This window comes from Carassius gibelio, chromosome B2, assembly GCF_023724105.1.
Source record: "Carassius gibelio isolate Cgi1373 ecotype wild population from Czech Republic chromosome B2, carGib1.2-hapl.c, whole genome shotgun sequence".
In the NCBI taxonomy this organism is placed as follows: Eukaryota; Metazoa; Chordata; class Actinopteri; order Cypriniformes; family Cyprinidae; genus Carassius; species Carassius gibelio.
This window is the reverse complement of record NC_068397.1, coordinates 5314500-5329682: the sequence shown is the minus strand read 5'-3', so window position 1 is coordinate 5329682 and position 15183 is coordinate 5314500. Positions and strand designations below refer to the sequence as shown.

Below are 15183 nucleotides of genomic sequence, written 5' to 3'. Positions count from 1 at the left end.
GCCCTGAGCGACAACATCGTTATGCTCCACCCAGTGTCTTCAGTGAGCTATGTATTCTACGAGCTATGATTTCAACGTGCTCTTGGAAGCTTATGGTATTAGTGGTACGGCACTTCAGCTGTGGTCATTCCTGAGTCGACTGCACTACCCCCTGTTGTGCTGCAAGCGGCCATTCCCCTGTGCACCTCAGCACTAAAAGAGAATTTCCCTGAAAGTGCAATTTCTCTAAAAGAGCTTACACAGGTGCATCTTTGTAAAGACGACGGATTGTCTTTTTAAAGATGCTGTTTCACCTATGCGTTTTTGTATCCAATCATTACCTGGCGAAGGGTGATGGTCACGATCACTGCCTCATGTGTCTGGGCATTAAACACACTAAGGTAGTGTTCATTAATGAGTCATGTTACTATTCCGGGTAGATGACAATCTCGGAGATGCATGAGGAGCTCACCAGGTCATGGACGGAACCTTTTACTGCTGGAAACCGATCTGATGGTTCCTCCTCCCTCACCACCCTCGACGGTGAACCGTGCCTTCCTCCCAGGTCTGTAGGTACTCATCTGGCCAGTGATGCTTATACAGCCTGTGAAGAAGCTGCCTCCGCCTTACACGCTACAGCGTTACTGCAGGTTCATCAGGCCAAGGCACTAAAGAAACTGCACGAGGGTGGTCACTATCTGGAAGTTCTGAAAGCACTCCAAACATCTACTGACCTTGCGCTCTGAGCAACGAAGGTCACAGCAAGTTTTCTGGGTTGTGCGATGTCCCCACTTGTCCACAAGTTCGGTTCCTTAATGCCCCTGTGGCAGTGCCATGGAGCTGGGCATAGGCAGGCCGCTCAAACTATCCTGGTCCCCTTCAAACCTGGCAGTGAGCGGAAGAGCAAGAGAGGCCCTGAATGGGTGAACCAGAGAGCGAGGAAGGATCCTCTTCCTCCCCTGGAGGAGGACCATGTGGACAGTCTGGAAAATCTTGATGAGAGAGCTGTTTTCTCTATCTCAGGGTACCCGCTGCCAACCTGTGGAACCAGGTAAGCATTGCACCGCACACTCAGACTCTTCTCCGGTCCGCTCACTAACCGCCTGGACCATGTGGACAGTCTGGAAAATCTTGATGAGAGAGCTGTTTTCTCTATCTCAGGGTACCCGCTGCCAACCTGTGGAACCAGGTAAGCATTGCACCGCACACTCAGACTCTTCTCCGGTCCGCTCACTAACCGCCTGAGTTCCTGTTTGGGTACCTTTATCCCAGTGGTGGTTCCGTTGGTCCCGCTTGCATGGTGTCTGGGTTCCTGGCACCTCCACGAAGTTCGCACCCCATAAGAATAAATAATCACCAAAACTATGCCATTCATTTGGGCTATGTTTGTGCTGATTTGTGCTGCAAAAACTACCGTTTGTGCTAGTTTGATGTTTGAGATATTAAACATTATTTTTTGACCTTGTGACGTAACTCTCCACCCCATGTTGTCCAAATTGCTCCAAACCAGCACAGTTTGTTTGTGCTCGTTTGTGCCATTAAAACAAACACTGTATTTATTTTCCTTCCTAAGATATAGCCTTAATATTTTCTGGAGCCCAGTTCGTCAAAATCGCACAAAACTGGTGCCATTCATTTGTGCTTGATTTGTGCCGGTTTATGCTGTTGAAATGAACATCAAATATATGTCTCCTTCTCAGAAAAAACAAAAACAATTCTGTAGAATGATGTCACTCTCCACCCCATGCCGTCCAAATCTTTCCAAACTGGTGCCATTTATTTGTGCTGGTTTGTGCTGTTAAAAGAAACCCTGTAACTATGACCGCTACTTTTATATAACACAAATAAACTTTTAATGAACAGTCACTCTGTACCCCATCTTTCCAAAATGGTGCCATTTGTTTGTGCAGAATTTGTGCTGGTTTGTGCTGTTCAAATTTACATTGTATCTATTTCCCGTCCTCAAAAATATCAAATACAAAACGGACCAGTGACGGGTCCAAATCCCGCCAAACCGGTGCCATTCATTTGTGCTCGATTTGTGCTTGTTCGTGTCATTAAAAGAAACAATGTAACCCTGACCTCTTCTTAAATATAACAGAAACTTTACACTCCACCCTGTTTAGCGCGGTCACAGAGTTTAAAATAGTGTTAGTGCTGCCTTAAAATTTTAAGTTTAGTCAGCTCCATGTTTTCATTAATTTCATATTTCAAGTTGACTAAGCTTAAATTTTTAAGGCAGCACCGAGTTGAAACAGTGAGACCACTTTTGTAATGATCCAACATGTAAGGCCACTCAACCTGATCAAAATCTTTTTTTGCATCCAAGGACAGAATTGCTGCCTCGTTAGCTTTTGTGTGATAAGCTATTAGATATTGTGTTGAGAAAGCAACGTAAGTAAAAAATCAGCCAGGGATAAATCCGGTCTGGTCAGGATGAACGATGGAGGATAGATGTTTGTTAAGCCGAATAGCCAGAATTTTTGTGACAACTTTCCTATCAAAATTTTGAAGCGCAATTGGCCTATAATTAGCCAGGTCAGGACTAATATCTTTGGGGTTGGTTAACAGGGTGCCATCCTTGGATTTAAATCTATGGATTGACCTAGAGGCTTGAGCCCCTTTAAGTTGTCTTGCCGGAAGCTTATCCGGCTTACCACCCGCTTCAAAATATCTCTATCTCATTCTCAAAAATAGACTGTTTATTTGACCTCCAAGAAAACAATTATACTCATACTTAAGTTTCACTATCTTGTTGTAATCTACGGATTACTTTGACACTTGGTACGCCAATTCAAGAATAGGAAGAACACTTTGTATATCTATAAGTCATTTCTCTCTTCCCTTTTTTGGCATTAGATTCATAGGAGATGATGTGCCCATGCATGACAACCTTTAAAGTCTCCCAGAGTGTAGAATCTGACAGCTCCCCATTATCGTTAGACTCTAGAAACTCTTTTAACTTGGTGATAATATAGTCTTCAAATTTACTGTCAACCAGCAAAGATGGAATGAAATGCCATGAATAAGACTGCTTCGGGAGAGAGAGATCAATAAACATGGTATAAGGGGACTGTGATTGCAGATCAATATGCTTCAGTAACATGCGAAGTTAACTGAAATTGGACTAAAAAATGTATTCTACTGTAAGATTTTTGAACATATGTATAGTAGGAATAATTTCTGTCAGCAGGGTATTGAATTCTCCAAATTCACCATAACTTATGCTTCTCAGTTGCTTTAATAGTCACTTGATTCCTTTTTTGAAAAGGGTTTTGCATTACATCCCAAAAGCATTCCGCTGAGTCATCACTTTGCTAGTATAATCGTGAAAGATCAGGACTTTTTTTCCCTTGTATTCCGACTGTTGCAATCTCCCACGGCACAGAATTAGCTCCTTCTCTTAAAAATGATGCATTTAGCCTCCGGCCTTTTTAGGCTGAAGAGAACGATGCGCTCAATCCACTTTATCCTGATGAGGGAAATACCCAAGCGATTGGGGAATTAGCCTCCTCAACTCCTTGTATCCCCACGATCTTAATATTTTGTCTTCTAGACTAAGGTTCTAGCTCTAAAACTTTAGCACGGAGGTGACTGTTTTGTTTAGACAGCTCTGAATACTTGGTTTCTAAACCCTGTATTCTTGCCTCAAAGTCACTGGTCGCCAACTCTTAATTAGCAACCCGAGCTTGTAGCTCAACCTGAGAAGTCACAAGCTTCGGAAAGTTGAATTCAAAAGCATCAAAGTGGGCGTTTGCTCCGTGCAAAATTGACTCGGTCATCTCTTTACGTATCTCTCAGAAGATTGCGAGAGCAGCATCTGAAATTTTCTCAGCCATGTCAGATGAGCTATTAGCTTTAGCATTAGCCCCAGCCCCGGAAAATTCATCATCAGCGCTCTTAACTTTATTATAGACACTCAGCTTCAGCATTATAGAGGCTTAATAAGAGTTTATAATAAATTAAATGGGTATACATTACTTACTTTAAAAGTGATTATACCTTATGAAGTATCAGACACTGATTCAGAAGTGCTTTATCACTGACATTCATAGAGCTATTTCAGTTTGAATGAGTCCCTGATAAGGACTTCGGGTGGCTAATTTAAATAAGACAAAAGAAAATCCTCTATCATTCAATACCCATTGCAATCATAATTCTGCTATTATGTTGAGATGTTGATTCCTCCATTTTCTTCTCAATTTGCTCCTCCATCATTGCATCCATTGATGGAAGATCAATTAACCTGTCAAAATTCCTAGATCTGAATTCATTATTTTAAATGAGCTCCATTGTTTAGTGGATTTGTAAAGCTTCATTCTGTGTTATGAAACAAACAAAAACTGTAAGACACAAAAGCCTAAATGATCACTGCTTCACACAGAGACATTAAAAAGAACTTGATATCAATGAAATCTTTGCTGTCATATGAGACGTCCTTTGCTAACCAAAATGAGCAATGCCTAACCTAACTACATCAGGGCCCGTATATTCATAAAGATTCTAAGTATCCTCTCAGAAAACTTTTAATTTAGCTCAAAAACCTTTACGTAGGAGTCTTAGCTTAAGAGCAATTCGGGACCGATCTGAGAGCAACTCTGAGTAAGGAAAAGACAAAAACTTTCATCTTAGTGAGGAGGCGGGGTTGATCTCGTTGCTATGTATGACACAATCTTTTGAAGACTGTGATTGGTTGGTTGTACAAGAATGGAAAAAAAGAGTGATTTTAAGTATAGGGTGTATTCTAATGCTCACTTTGAATTACATGCGTAATTTATCCTATTTGACCGTTCTCTCTCTCTATCTCTCACACACACACACACACATTATATGGGTGTATATAAATCATTTTTTTATTTACCATGCTTTTAATTTCCTAGAAGGTATTTGATTGGCTTAGAATGATAGAAATTGTTCCACTCTTTCTAATTACAGTGGTTGCTGTCCTATTTAAGTGGCGGTTTGAATGTTGGTTTTAATGTATCAAACATGTAATCAAAATGAAGAAGGGCAAGAAAATCGAACTGGACAGAGGAACAGTGTTTACTGTTTGCCCAGTTAGTGGAAGAACACAAGGCCATTCTTAAAGGAAAATTCGGGCCGGGTGTCACAGCAAGGGACAAGAAGCAGACATGGGAGCGTATAGCACAAACTATTAACGGTTCATTCCCCCTGGTGGTGCGCACCTATAAGCCTGCTATATTCATAAATGCAGTTTTTTGAGGGAATGTCCAGTAGAAGCGAAATGAACTGTGACACAATAAGATGTTCTGAAAGTGCTGTAATTGTTTGTGTGATTACTCTGCTTACAGAAGTTTGTGACAGACCCAAATCATCACTATTGCATTGTTACATTTTCCCAGTTGCCAAATATTGTAATGTAGTGATTACTTTAATTTCTGTTAACACATCTCTAATAAGATCAGTCACAAACATGATCGCTGCACGATCTAGGCAAGGCAAGGCAAGTTTATTTATATAGCACATTTCGTACACAATGGTAATGGAAAGTGCTTTACATAAAAGTAAGTAAAATAATCATGAAGAAAAATAATAACAAAAATAAAACAAGCAATTTTAAAACTTTTAAAATGATTAAAACATTTACTTAAAATTAATTTAAAAACAGTTAGAAAATGTGAAAGACACTATCTAATCTATATCGTCTTATTAACTCACTGTCATCCATTGTCTGCAACACATTTCTTCTGCCTCTTCGTATTTCTGCCATTTTCTCCTCTGCTGAAGAAACTCTTAAGCCTCTTAAAAGTCCTCGTCTGTGTTCCTAACAAGTTTGACCTTAAGACCTCTTTTAAGGGTTAAGATGCTTTCTGAATTACTTTTTTCTTTACTAGGATTTTTCTTTAATTTTAAGAGTAAACGCCCACATTTCTAAGAATTTTCTTAGAATTTTGTCACTAGGAGCTACTTTTTGCATTAAGATTCTTTATGAATACGGGCCCAGTCAATTTAACATATAAAATAAATCCCTGCAGTTATTTTTATTTTTGTGCCTGACCTTACTGAATATGCATTTGTAGGAGTTTCCCTTTCAGACACAAAATTTATGGGAGGAGACAATTCAAATGAATCATGCAACGTGATTTGCTAACATTTGTGCTCGTCTAATTACTGATGTTTGTACCATTATTTAACACCCCAAAAAAGCATGTCTTATGGGATTGCACTCTAATGCTAATTTGGCCTGTTTAGCAAATCTGGACCTAAGTCTTGTTTTTTGAAAAATTTATAAAAATGCATTGTTTTGTGCTTGAAACAAGAAAATAATATCTGACAGTAAACAAGGAAATCACTTAATTTTGATCAAAACTTAATACCTTGTGTCATTCTGCTCCTCAATTGCATCTTGTTTTAAGAATGTTTAGATATTGTTAATAAAAATTGGAGAATAATATGCAGTGCAGTAATATTTGCAATGAATATCCTTTTAGGAAAATAGGAGTTCATTTTGATTTCATGTCAACTCCAATGAGTCTGTTTAGTGACTTTAATCGCTCTATAATGTAGTGTCTAATAATCCATTGGCCTACTTGTTTTCTTTTCTAGCAGTGTTTTGTACTAAGTGCTGGTTGTGCACGAGCAGGCGCTCATACAGTATATGCTAATAGTGTATGTACATGTGTGTTAAGCCCCTTGCTGTCTGACCCTGCATGTGTTTCTGCTACAGGCGGCCAGCAGGACTTCCAGACCATCTGGAGCTTTCTGTGAAGCACCTCTGTTTGACAAGAGCATTACCCTAATCCTGCCTGGAGATGGGAAAGTCCAGATAAAGGCTCTGCGCCTGGACCTTTTCCCCACGCAGGTCACATGGGTGTCATATTTCTGAGGTGGTGTAGCAGAAATTCACACTAATGTTCAGGACTCATGTCAGCCAAAATAATAAAGGAAAATGTACAAGAAGAAAGTATCTTGTACAAATAAAATAAACTAGTTTTTAAGATCTTATAGGATTTAAATAAAAAAATGTTTCTGCATTTTGACTTTATTTACCCAAGGGAGGTTTGACTGTGACTTTTGATTCAATAAATATTAATATTTAGAAAGGTAGTTGTAAAATGTAGATATTGGCGCAGATTAAGGGATCTAAAATATGGTCATGCATTAATAAGTGTTTTATAAGTACTAATAAACAGCCAGTAAAGTAAAAGCAGCAATTTGCATGCTAATAAGTAACTAGTTAATAGGGAGAACTGGTCCTTAACTGTAGTGTTACCAAAAAACAAACAAACAAACAAATAAATAAATAAAATTATTATATTATATTATCATCTTATATTATCAAATCAAATTATTATATTATATTCTCATCTAATAGATCTGGATCATGGTTTTACAAGCTTAAAAGAACAAACACAAAAGACGATACTTTATCTCCTCATTTTAGAAAACCTCCAAAAGAATGGGAAAAAACCATATGTTAGAACATATGAACATAATCTCATAAAACTATCAATCTGCCACTATGATGCAGCTGAGCTGAAAAAAAAGACGTGCCTTAATCTTTCAAAATGTCTATTGATTTTTCTCCATATAGATGCAATCATTACGCAATGACAACAGCAGCATCCAGCATTAAAAATGAAAAATGGCTTACAGCAGACTTCTTTAACATGTGAGAGGATTATGTGTCCTGCATCATGCTCTGTACAGATTCTCATTCTGCACATCTATGAATTAAAATGTAAATGCAGAACGACAGAAAATGGAGATTTGGATTTGATTGGGACTCAGAAAGTTGCATGTTATCAAAGGCAGAACATCTAAAGGATCTATCATGTAACAGTATTTGCCTATAGACCAATGAGAAACACACACACAAAGAGCCAGCAGTGGTTGCCAGATCTGTGGCATGAAATATATGCTGGCAAACATTTATAAACTTGCATTAACAGTTACAGTGCTATTATACAAACCTAATAAAGTACTAAAATCTACCTTTACAATACACTGAGAACCACCAAAAAAAAAAAAAACATCAAAGCTCATCACAAGTAGTTTTTCCAAAAGCTGTAATACTCACAAATACAAAATACAAAATACAAAATTTAAAGATGTCACACAAAAAGCTGTACGTGTATACATGAAAACAAAGCATTTAAGGAAATTTCAATGAATAAATAATTGTGAACTGTCACTAAGGAAACTCTAGAAAATTTTTGTAAAGATACGTTTCAAAATATATTTACATAAATATAATTTATAACAACCTACTTTTGTTAATTTTTGGTATATTTTTTAAAATGTGTTTTACAGATATGAATGTTTTTTTTTTTCTTTTTGAAACCATTTAAAATCATGTTGCCCTCCATTATAAGCCTATAAAAATACGTTCACATCTTACATTTGAAGAAATACTTTATTTGGACATATAACACATCTAGATAAATTTTTTTAAAACATGAATAAACCTATTTTGATCTCTATTAGGCTACTCCATCCACTTTTGCCTTTATACTGAATGTAGGCTACTGCACGATTCGAAATGGAATTTCTTGCCCCTGAATTACATTATACATATTTTGGGATATGAAATACATTATTTTTTAAATATTTTTTATTAAACTAAATTTTTTACAATATATTTGTTTCTGGAAAAAAATATATCTTACATCTTGTTGCATGGATATTTTATTCACTTCAGGTTTTTAATAGCATTTTTCAGTTTCTTGTGTTGTTAAAATTAATTCCCCATTGGTGACTTTTAAAACTGTTCTGCGTGTCTGCACGGCACACAGGGATAAGAAAGGGCCTTTGATTGTGGCCGGTGTGTTCATGGGATAATCTGGTTTCCAGTCTTGCTGGTAAGCAGATGGCATTGAAACGAGGACAGTACGCAAACCCTGCTTTGGCCCCTAAGCCCTAGCATACCATTTGATTAATATGACATTTTTATTCATTTTAAAGCAGCCAAGGCATTGACTGATCTTCCATCTCGGACCCTGATGAGGAAGGTTCTCATAACCCAAATTACTTCCTAACTCAATTTGACGCCAACTACTACATTTAGGTCAACATCAACCTGACCTTTTTATATTTAGTCTGTGGTCATTGTATGCTTTGGTGTCTGATCGGAGATGTCTTGGCTACTGTGCATATGCAGTTGGTCCTTAGCTTGCTTAGATTAGTGGTAATTAACAACCCTGACCCTGCGTAATGACTCTCTAGTGCGTGTGTTTATGTTCACTGGGCATCTGGAACACTGACCCAGAAGGAAATGTGTGTTTGGAATGAGAATCCACTTCCTTTTAAGACTTTGCTGCACCAGAGCAGGCAAGTTAATCCAGCATGTGATCATTTGGTTTGGATAGTTTTCTTCCACACTTGTGGTTGCCAGTTGTAGATATTGTAGATAATAGAATGGCTGCTGAATCTTAAACCAATACTGACAGTTTACAACATTTCATGCTTTATAGGGTTAGTTTACAAAGAAACGTTATATGTGTCACCATTTACTCACTCTAATGTTGTTTCGAAAACGCATGACCATCTACTAGGGGTGTAACGGTACGTGTATTCGTCCCGGACCGTTTCGGTACAGGGCTTTCGGTACGGTGCACGTGTGTACCGAATGACCGAATGCAATATTTTGTGCGCGGAACATAGGTAAATTTTCGTGTTTCCACACGAACATATTAAGTGGCGGAAGTCTCTGCGTTCAGCGCAAATCCCGCCCATAGACAGTAAAAGAAATGGACACAGCGACCCCACTGGAACTCAATTGAGACAAGTGAAGCCCATTTTTTGTGTTTTTTAGCACTTCCGTTTCTGACTCAAACGAAGCTTGATGACGTCAGCAACCTGTCTGAAAGATGTAAATCTTCTAGTAGCTGTGCGTGCGAAATGCCATCGTTAATCTTGCAGAGACGGTGAGCTTGAGCGGGGAGTTATTTGTCGTGAGTGAGCAGGAGTAAGTATTCTGATTAATTATTCTGTATAGTATTTTAAAATGTAACGCCAGTACGCCATATTAAGTTAATTGCCTGCGAGCTTCTCCTCCTGTCTGTACGGTGATGCGACAGAGAGACGAATGGTTATGACGCAATCGTTAGCATATTTTTTACAAAAACTGTTTATACGGGGCCATAATCTAACATAGAAGGTAATGGAGCCCTTTATACATTGTCGTGTATCTTTAGAAATAAATAATGGACAAACGGAGTCTTTAAACGCCTCAGATGTAAAGTTATTCGCTGTCAAAGTGACGCCAAAATGAATGGGAGTCAATGGGAATGCTAACGCAAGTGAAGTTCTGCTAAAAGATGGCAGCCCCCACCCGACTTCAACTTACGGTCGACTTCCTTGCCGCCTGATCCTGCCCTGCAACTGATTCTAAAGTTTTCAAAAGGCATCACGCGAGTGTGAACATCACTACAACTAGGAACAATACGACCGTTATTCAACCACAGCTCCCGTCGGCATTTAAACAGACCTTTGCTCTTAATTCCGATCGGGCCAATGCTATAATGAAATCTGTGCAGGTCTAAAAACTGAAACTGTAGATGCTGCACTTTACACTTTGGAAAAGTTATATATATTTTTATACTAAAAGTTATATATATATTTTTAAATATTAGCAGGCCTACTAGCTGGGATTGGTAATGCTGCACTGTAATCATAGTTATTTATTTATATTTTTCATTGTATTTTATTATGTGATATTGGTTTGATTTTATTTAGTGGAGATCATTGCAGCATTATTTTATTTCTTATTCATTTTTTAATATGTATATATATATATATATATATATTATTAAAGTGTTTAAAAAAAAGTGTAAACAAATTGTTAAAAAGTTTATAGTAGTAAACAACCTGCAGTTTAATGTTTGAATTTCTTTCCCTTACTGTACCGAAAATGAACCGAAATGTGACTTTAAAACCGAGGTACGTACCGAACCGTGATTTTTGCGCACCGTTCCACCCCTACCATCTACTGTTGAACACAACAGATTTTTTTTTTTTAATCTGAACTGCTGTTTTCAATGCAATGAATGTGATTGGAGATACAAGAAAGTGTTAAACAACCATAAAGTCAGTGCATAGGAACAATAGGTCTTCTCTATGAAACCATGCGATAGCTTTGCTTGAGTAACATGCATCATTTCAGTTGTTATTCACTGAAAATCTTCCTTTCTGCTGATATTTATAATAAAATAATATTTAGAATATATTGAATATTTAAGAAGCAGTGATGTCACTGACATCTAGAGGTGTCATGTTTGAAAGGATGATAGTTTTAATTTTGCTCAGTTTTTATATGACTATATCATATGGGCTCAGAAGACTTAAATGCACATGTCTTTTAGAGATTGCCAGTATAAATCACCATGCATTTTTGATTATCTGTGGAAAATAGCAGGCATTCGATAAAACATTTTGAGCTCCACAGAAGGAATAATATAATATGATTGGCAGCATTCATGCAGCTTATACAGTAGAGCATGGCGCTAGCAAAACCATTGTCATGAGTTCAAGGAATGCATGGACTGATATAATGTGAATGCAATGTACTGTGTGTGTGTCACTTTGGATAAGCATCTTGTAGATGTAAATATAGATTGTGATTTGCTATTTTTATACTAATGCATATTGATCCACAGATCTGTGAAACAGAAGCTGTATAGTATAGTCTAGGCTAAGTTTAGGCTATCATGTTTTATCATGCTTTACCAGATTGATAGATTTTAGACATTTAAGTAACTCATAATAAGATTCATGCGAACAGGGACCTCAAGAAGGAGTAAATTTAGTTCTCTTTTACCTGGAAACTACTAGAGGCAGGATGAGCATCTTCAACATCCGCATCAGCAACTCCCCTGGGAACTGGAAGTACTTCACCTCCTTCAGGAGAAACAGAACCACACAAAATTGGTCTATCATAGAGTCAAAGTGCACTGTAGGCTATGTTTTTGGGTCTGGCTAGTTTACAGCTTCAAAGCATTTGAAGCCATTCCAGAGCAACAAGAGGCAGAAGAGATACTCAAACCTTGTTTTCTGGGCGCACACACATGGAGGCACACAGAGTTGATTCGTCTTTCGCATCTCCTTGCTCTTGACCAGACACATACACATAACATGATCTCAAAAAACCCCTTTCCACAATCATTTTCGTAAACACAGAAATAAAGAAGATATTGGATGTGTATCATCATACTGGATGTGTGCATCAGGTCTTAAAGTGACAGCAGCCTATAAAAACAGTACCTCCTGCTGTATTTCATTAATGCTCATTAAACAACAAATCTTTAACAAAAAAGAATCTGTATTTAATTTATATAGTGAAAACTGTTAATTTACACTTATATTATTAAATTTCGGTATCTGAATAACATAGTTAAACCTTATTTTATTTGGAGCTCTGGTATATTGTATTTATATGCTTGTAATTTATTTTTCACTGATTTTTTCACTTTTTACTGAGTATTCACTTAATTATGTTTGACATTTTATTTTGCGGTTGTTTTTGTTGTGGTATTGAAGAAGTACTTAAACTGTACTTTAATAAACAGAAATCAAAATTTACATTGATATAATTTTTTTTTTCTTGCTGATCCAAAAGGCTGATCCGTGACTCATAAAATGCAATATGATTTGAAACCACTAATTATCAACATAGAACATATCCGGATGTCTCTTTTAAACAACTTTCTGTGGCTGGTACAGTAATAGTGCCAAGTTAACTGTGCCACACAAATAATGTGGATGAGTCACAATCTATAATGTGCAGAAGAGCCTTTAAGCAAGAGAAAGACTTACTGAAGACCATATTGTGTTTGAAGGGAGCTGAGTGTCATGATGCTGGTGTTAAAGCGCTTACAAGTCTGCATTAAGGAGGGGACAGGGACATAAAGCTGAGATCAGGGCCGTAGTCCAAGCAGCATCATGATCAATGCTGACAAATGGCTGTGCATCATTGGCACTCCTGTGCTAATGCTAGCATAAAAACAGCTGGCACCGAGCCCCTACATCTGCCACTGGCATCCCTGACTTGAGCCATGTAAAGTCTGTAAAGCTGCCATGTGGCGTAATCTAAACGGACAGAGATGCCAGAGCTTACTGCTAAACATAATAACTGATGGAAAATATAGTGACAAACTTCAACTCAATGAAATAATCAGTAGTCAAAATTGAGTGTCAACTGATCACATTTGTCTTCTTAGGTATTAGCAGAGGCTATGGATGATTGATGCAGTGAAGAAGTCTCTTACTGTAATAGTGCTTCCACGTTTCAGATGACTGACTGATAATCCTCAGGGTCACTAGATGCCTGCTTTTCTCATGTCGTGATGACAGAGAGCTTTGATGGAGAGCACATCTCACTCAATCAATGAAACAGCTAGTGAACAGACTCAGTACTCTAGACAGATTATTGTAAAATGTATAGTTATCTGATATTTTATGCGCTGTAAAAAAAAAATCGAAGTTGTAAATAAATATTTTTTATATAAATGTTAACATATAAATACAAATGTCTATATTTTTTATTTAATTATTTGTAAATGTAACTAGAAGTTTCAGAGTGAAAACTGTGTCAAAGTAAATTCTACGCCATTTGTATTTCTGTGTACTGTTTTGTTTTGATCAGTTAACATATACAAATGTCCATTGTAAAACAAAGAAAAAAATTGTATTAATCTAATTTAAAACACTTTTTCACACTGGTTTCGTTTGGTTTTGAAAAACCTTTATACCATAAAAAAAAAAAACATTACAATGCCATTTGGTGCAACCATCAAGTAAACAGTTGAATGCATTTGAGTGTACACGTCTTTATAATTAACAAAAAATATTTTAATGCAGTACGTCTTTTTTTCAAGGTAAAGTTTTTTTTTTATATATACAAATAGCACAAGTTACGTATTAATACCAAATATCAATACATTGATATAATGTGACCTTGCCTTGTCATAAAAAAGAATAGATTTGATAGTTAAAGAAACGTATTGACCTTGACACAAAGTCATGAAATAATTTCCTGTCTTATTTTTTCTGCATGTTGGTTGCACCACATGACTTTGATTTGGAGGGAAAAGGTTTAAGTGTTTTAATCAGTGAAAAAAAAGGATTTTAATTCAGATAATTCAGTGAAGCGCTATTTTTGCTATTTTGCTATTAAAAACATACTGATTAAAGAAAGTGTGTATTATTCAGGTCATTGTATGTGTGAGTTTTAATGCAATTTGAAAAAATCTATCTTCATCTCTAGCTGCTGTCACTTTAGCTATACAATTAATATCTGCCATTAACTAAGATCAGATGGCAGGAAAGTTGAGACACTGCAGGAAAGATGGAAACATTGACTGTTATGTGTCCAGGAGGTGCAGAAATCAAAACTAACCTGCTCCGAGAGGTGTTTGGAGCGCAGAAAGAAGCCCAGCAGGCATCCGATAACCACGGCCAACACTGACAAGATGAGGAGGCCGTTCTGTTGGCACACATTTTTAACACGGCCCCACACCGCACCCAGAGCCATGGTGACACGTCCACGTCTACTGACCGCTCAGTCAGACAAACAAACACCCGGACCCCGAGGGGACAAAAAGAAACACATGCAGAGAGCGAAGGAGTAAATTAGGAAGGTAGTAATGGTGATAATGAATGTCCCGCCAAGAAAAAGCACTTGTCAATCCACCGTTGGTCACTACAAAATCCCATCACCCTTTCCAGTCACTAGCACACTACTCTTCTCTCTCTCGGTCTCTCTTCGTTCTGCCCCATCACACCCCTCACCCTGTACTTCAGCGTGGCCAATAGGGGGCTCTGGGACAGCTGGCGGTACTGTCCCAGAGGTTAATACCAGCGATCCTATTAGAGGCGCACTGCATTAAGCCGATCTGAAGATGGATTAAAGATCTCTGAACAATTGGAAAGGGGATTGTTTCATGTAATAAAACAGGGGAAAAAACATAAAAATGCAGCAAGTGCCATGACTCGGTGTAGATGTTACACAGCAGGGGGTTTAGACAGAGGGTTGCCAAGGCTCTGTCAGTAGTTACAGGTATGTGATTGTGCACCCTCCAGTGGATGATGGGAAACTGTATCTAAGTCCATTTATTCACTCAGTCTGCACCTTCATGCCAGTTCAAGACAGGAAGTACATGCTGAGATCATTTATAATGATAATATCACATGATGTTGATTCAGGGGAAAGCTGCACACCTATGGGTCTTAAAATAATTATACAAA

The 15183-nt window shown here is 37.6% G+C and overlaps 1 protein-coding gene across 1 annotated transcript in view; it reads right to left on the bottom strand.

Annotated features, from left to right (window-relative positions):
* Nucleotides 1–14698, bottom strand: part of slc1a7a (solute carrier family 1 member 7a) — a 29996-nt gene extending 15298 nt beyond the window's left edge. Inside the window, exons 1-2 of the mRNA XM_052548688.1 lie at nt 14336–14698; nt 11759–11838 (exon numbers count right to left, since the gene is read on the bottom strand). Of these exons, the coding sequence (XP_052404648.1) occupies nt 11759–11838; nt 14336–14470 (215 nt within the window). The 5' untranslated portion in view covers nt 14471–14698. The remainder of the gene's footprint in view (nt 1–11758; nt 11839–14335) is intronic.
* Between the last annotated feature and the right edge of the window lie 485 nt (nt 14699–15183).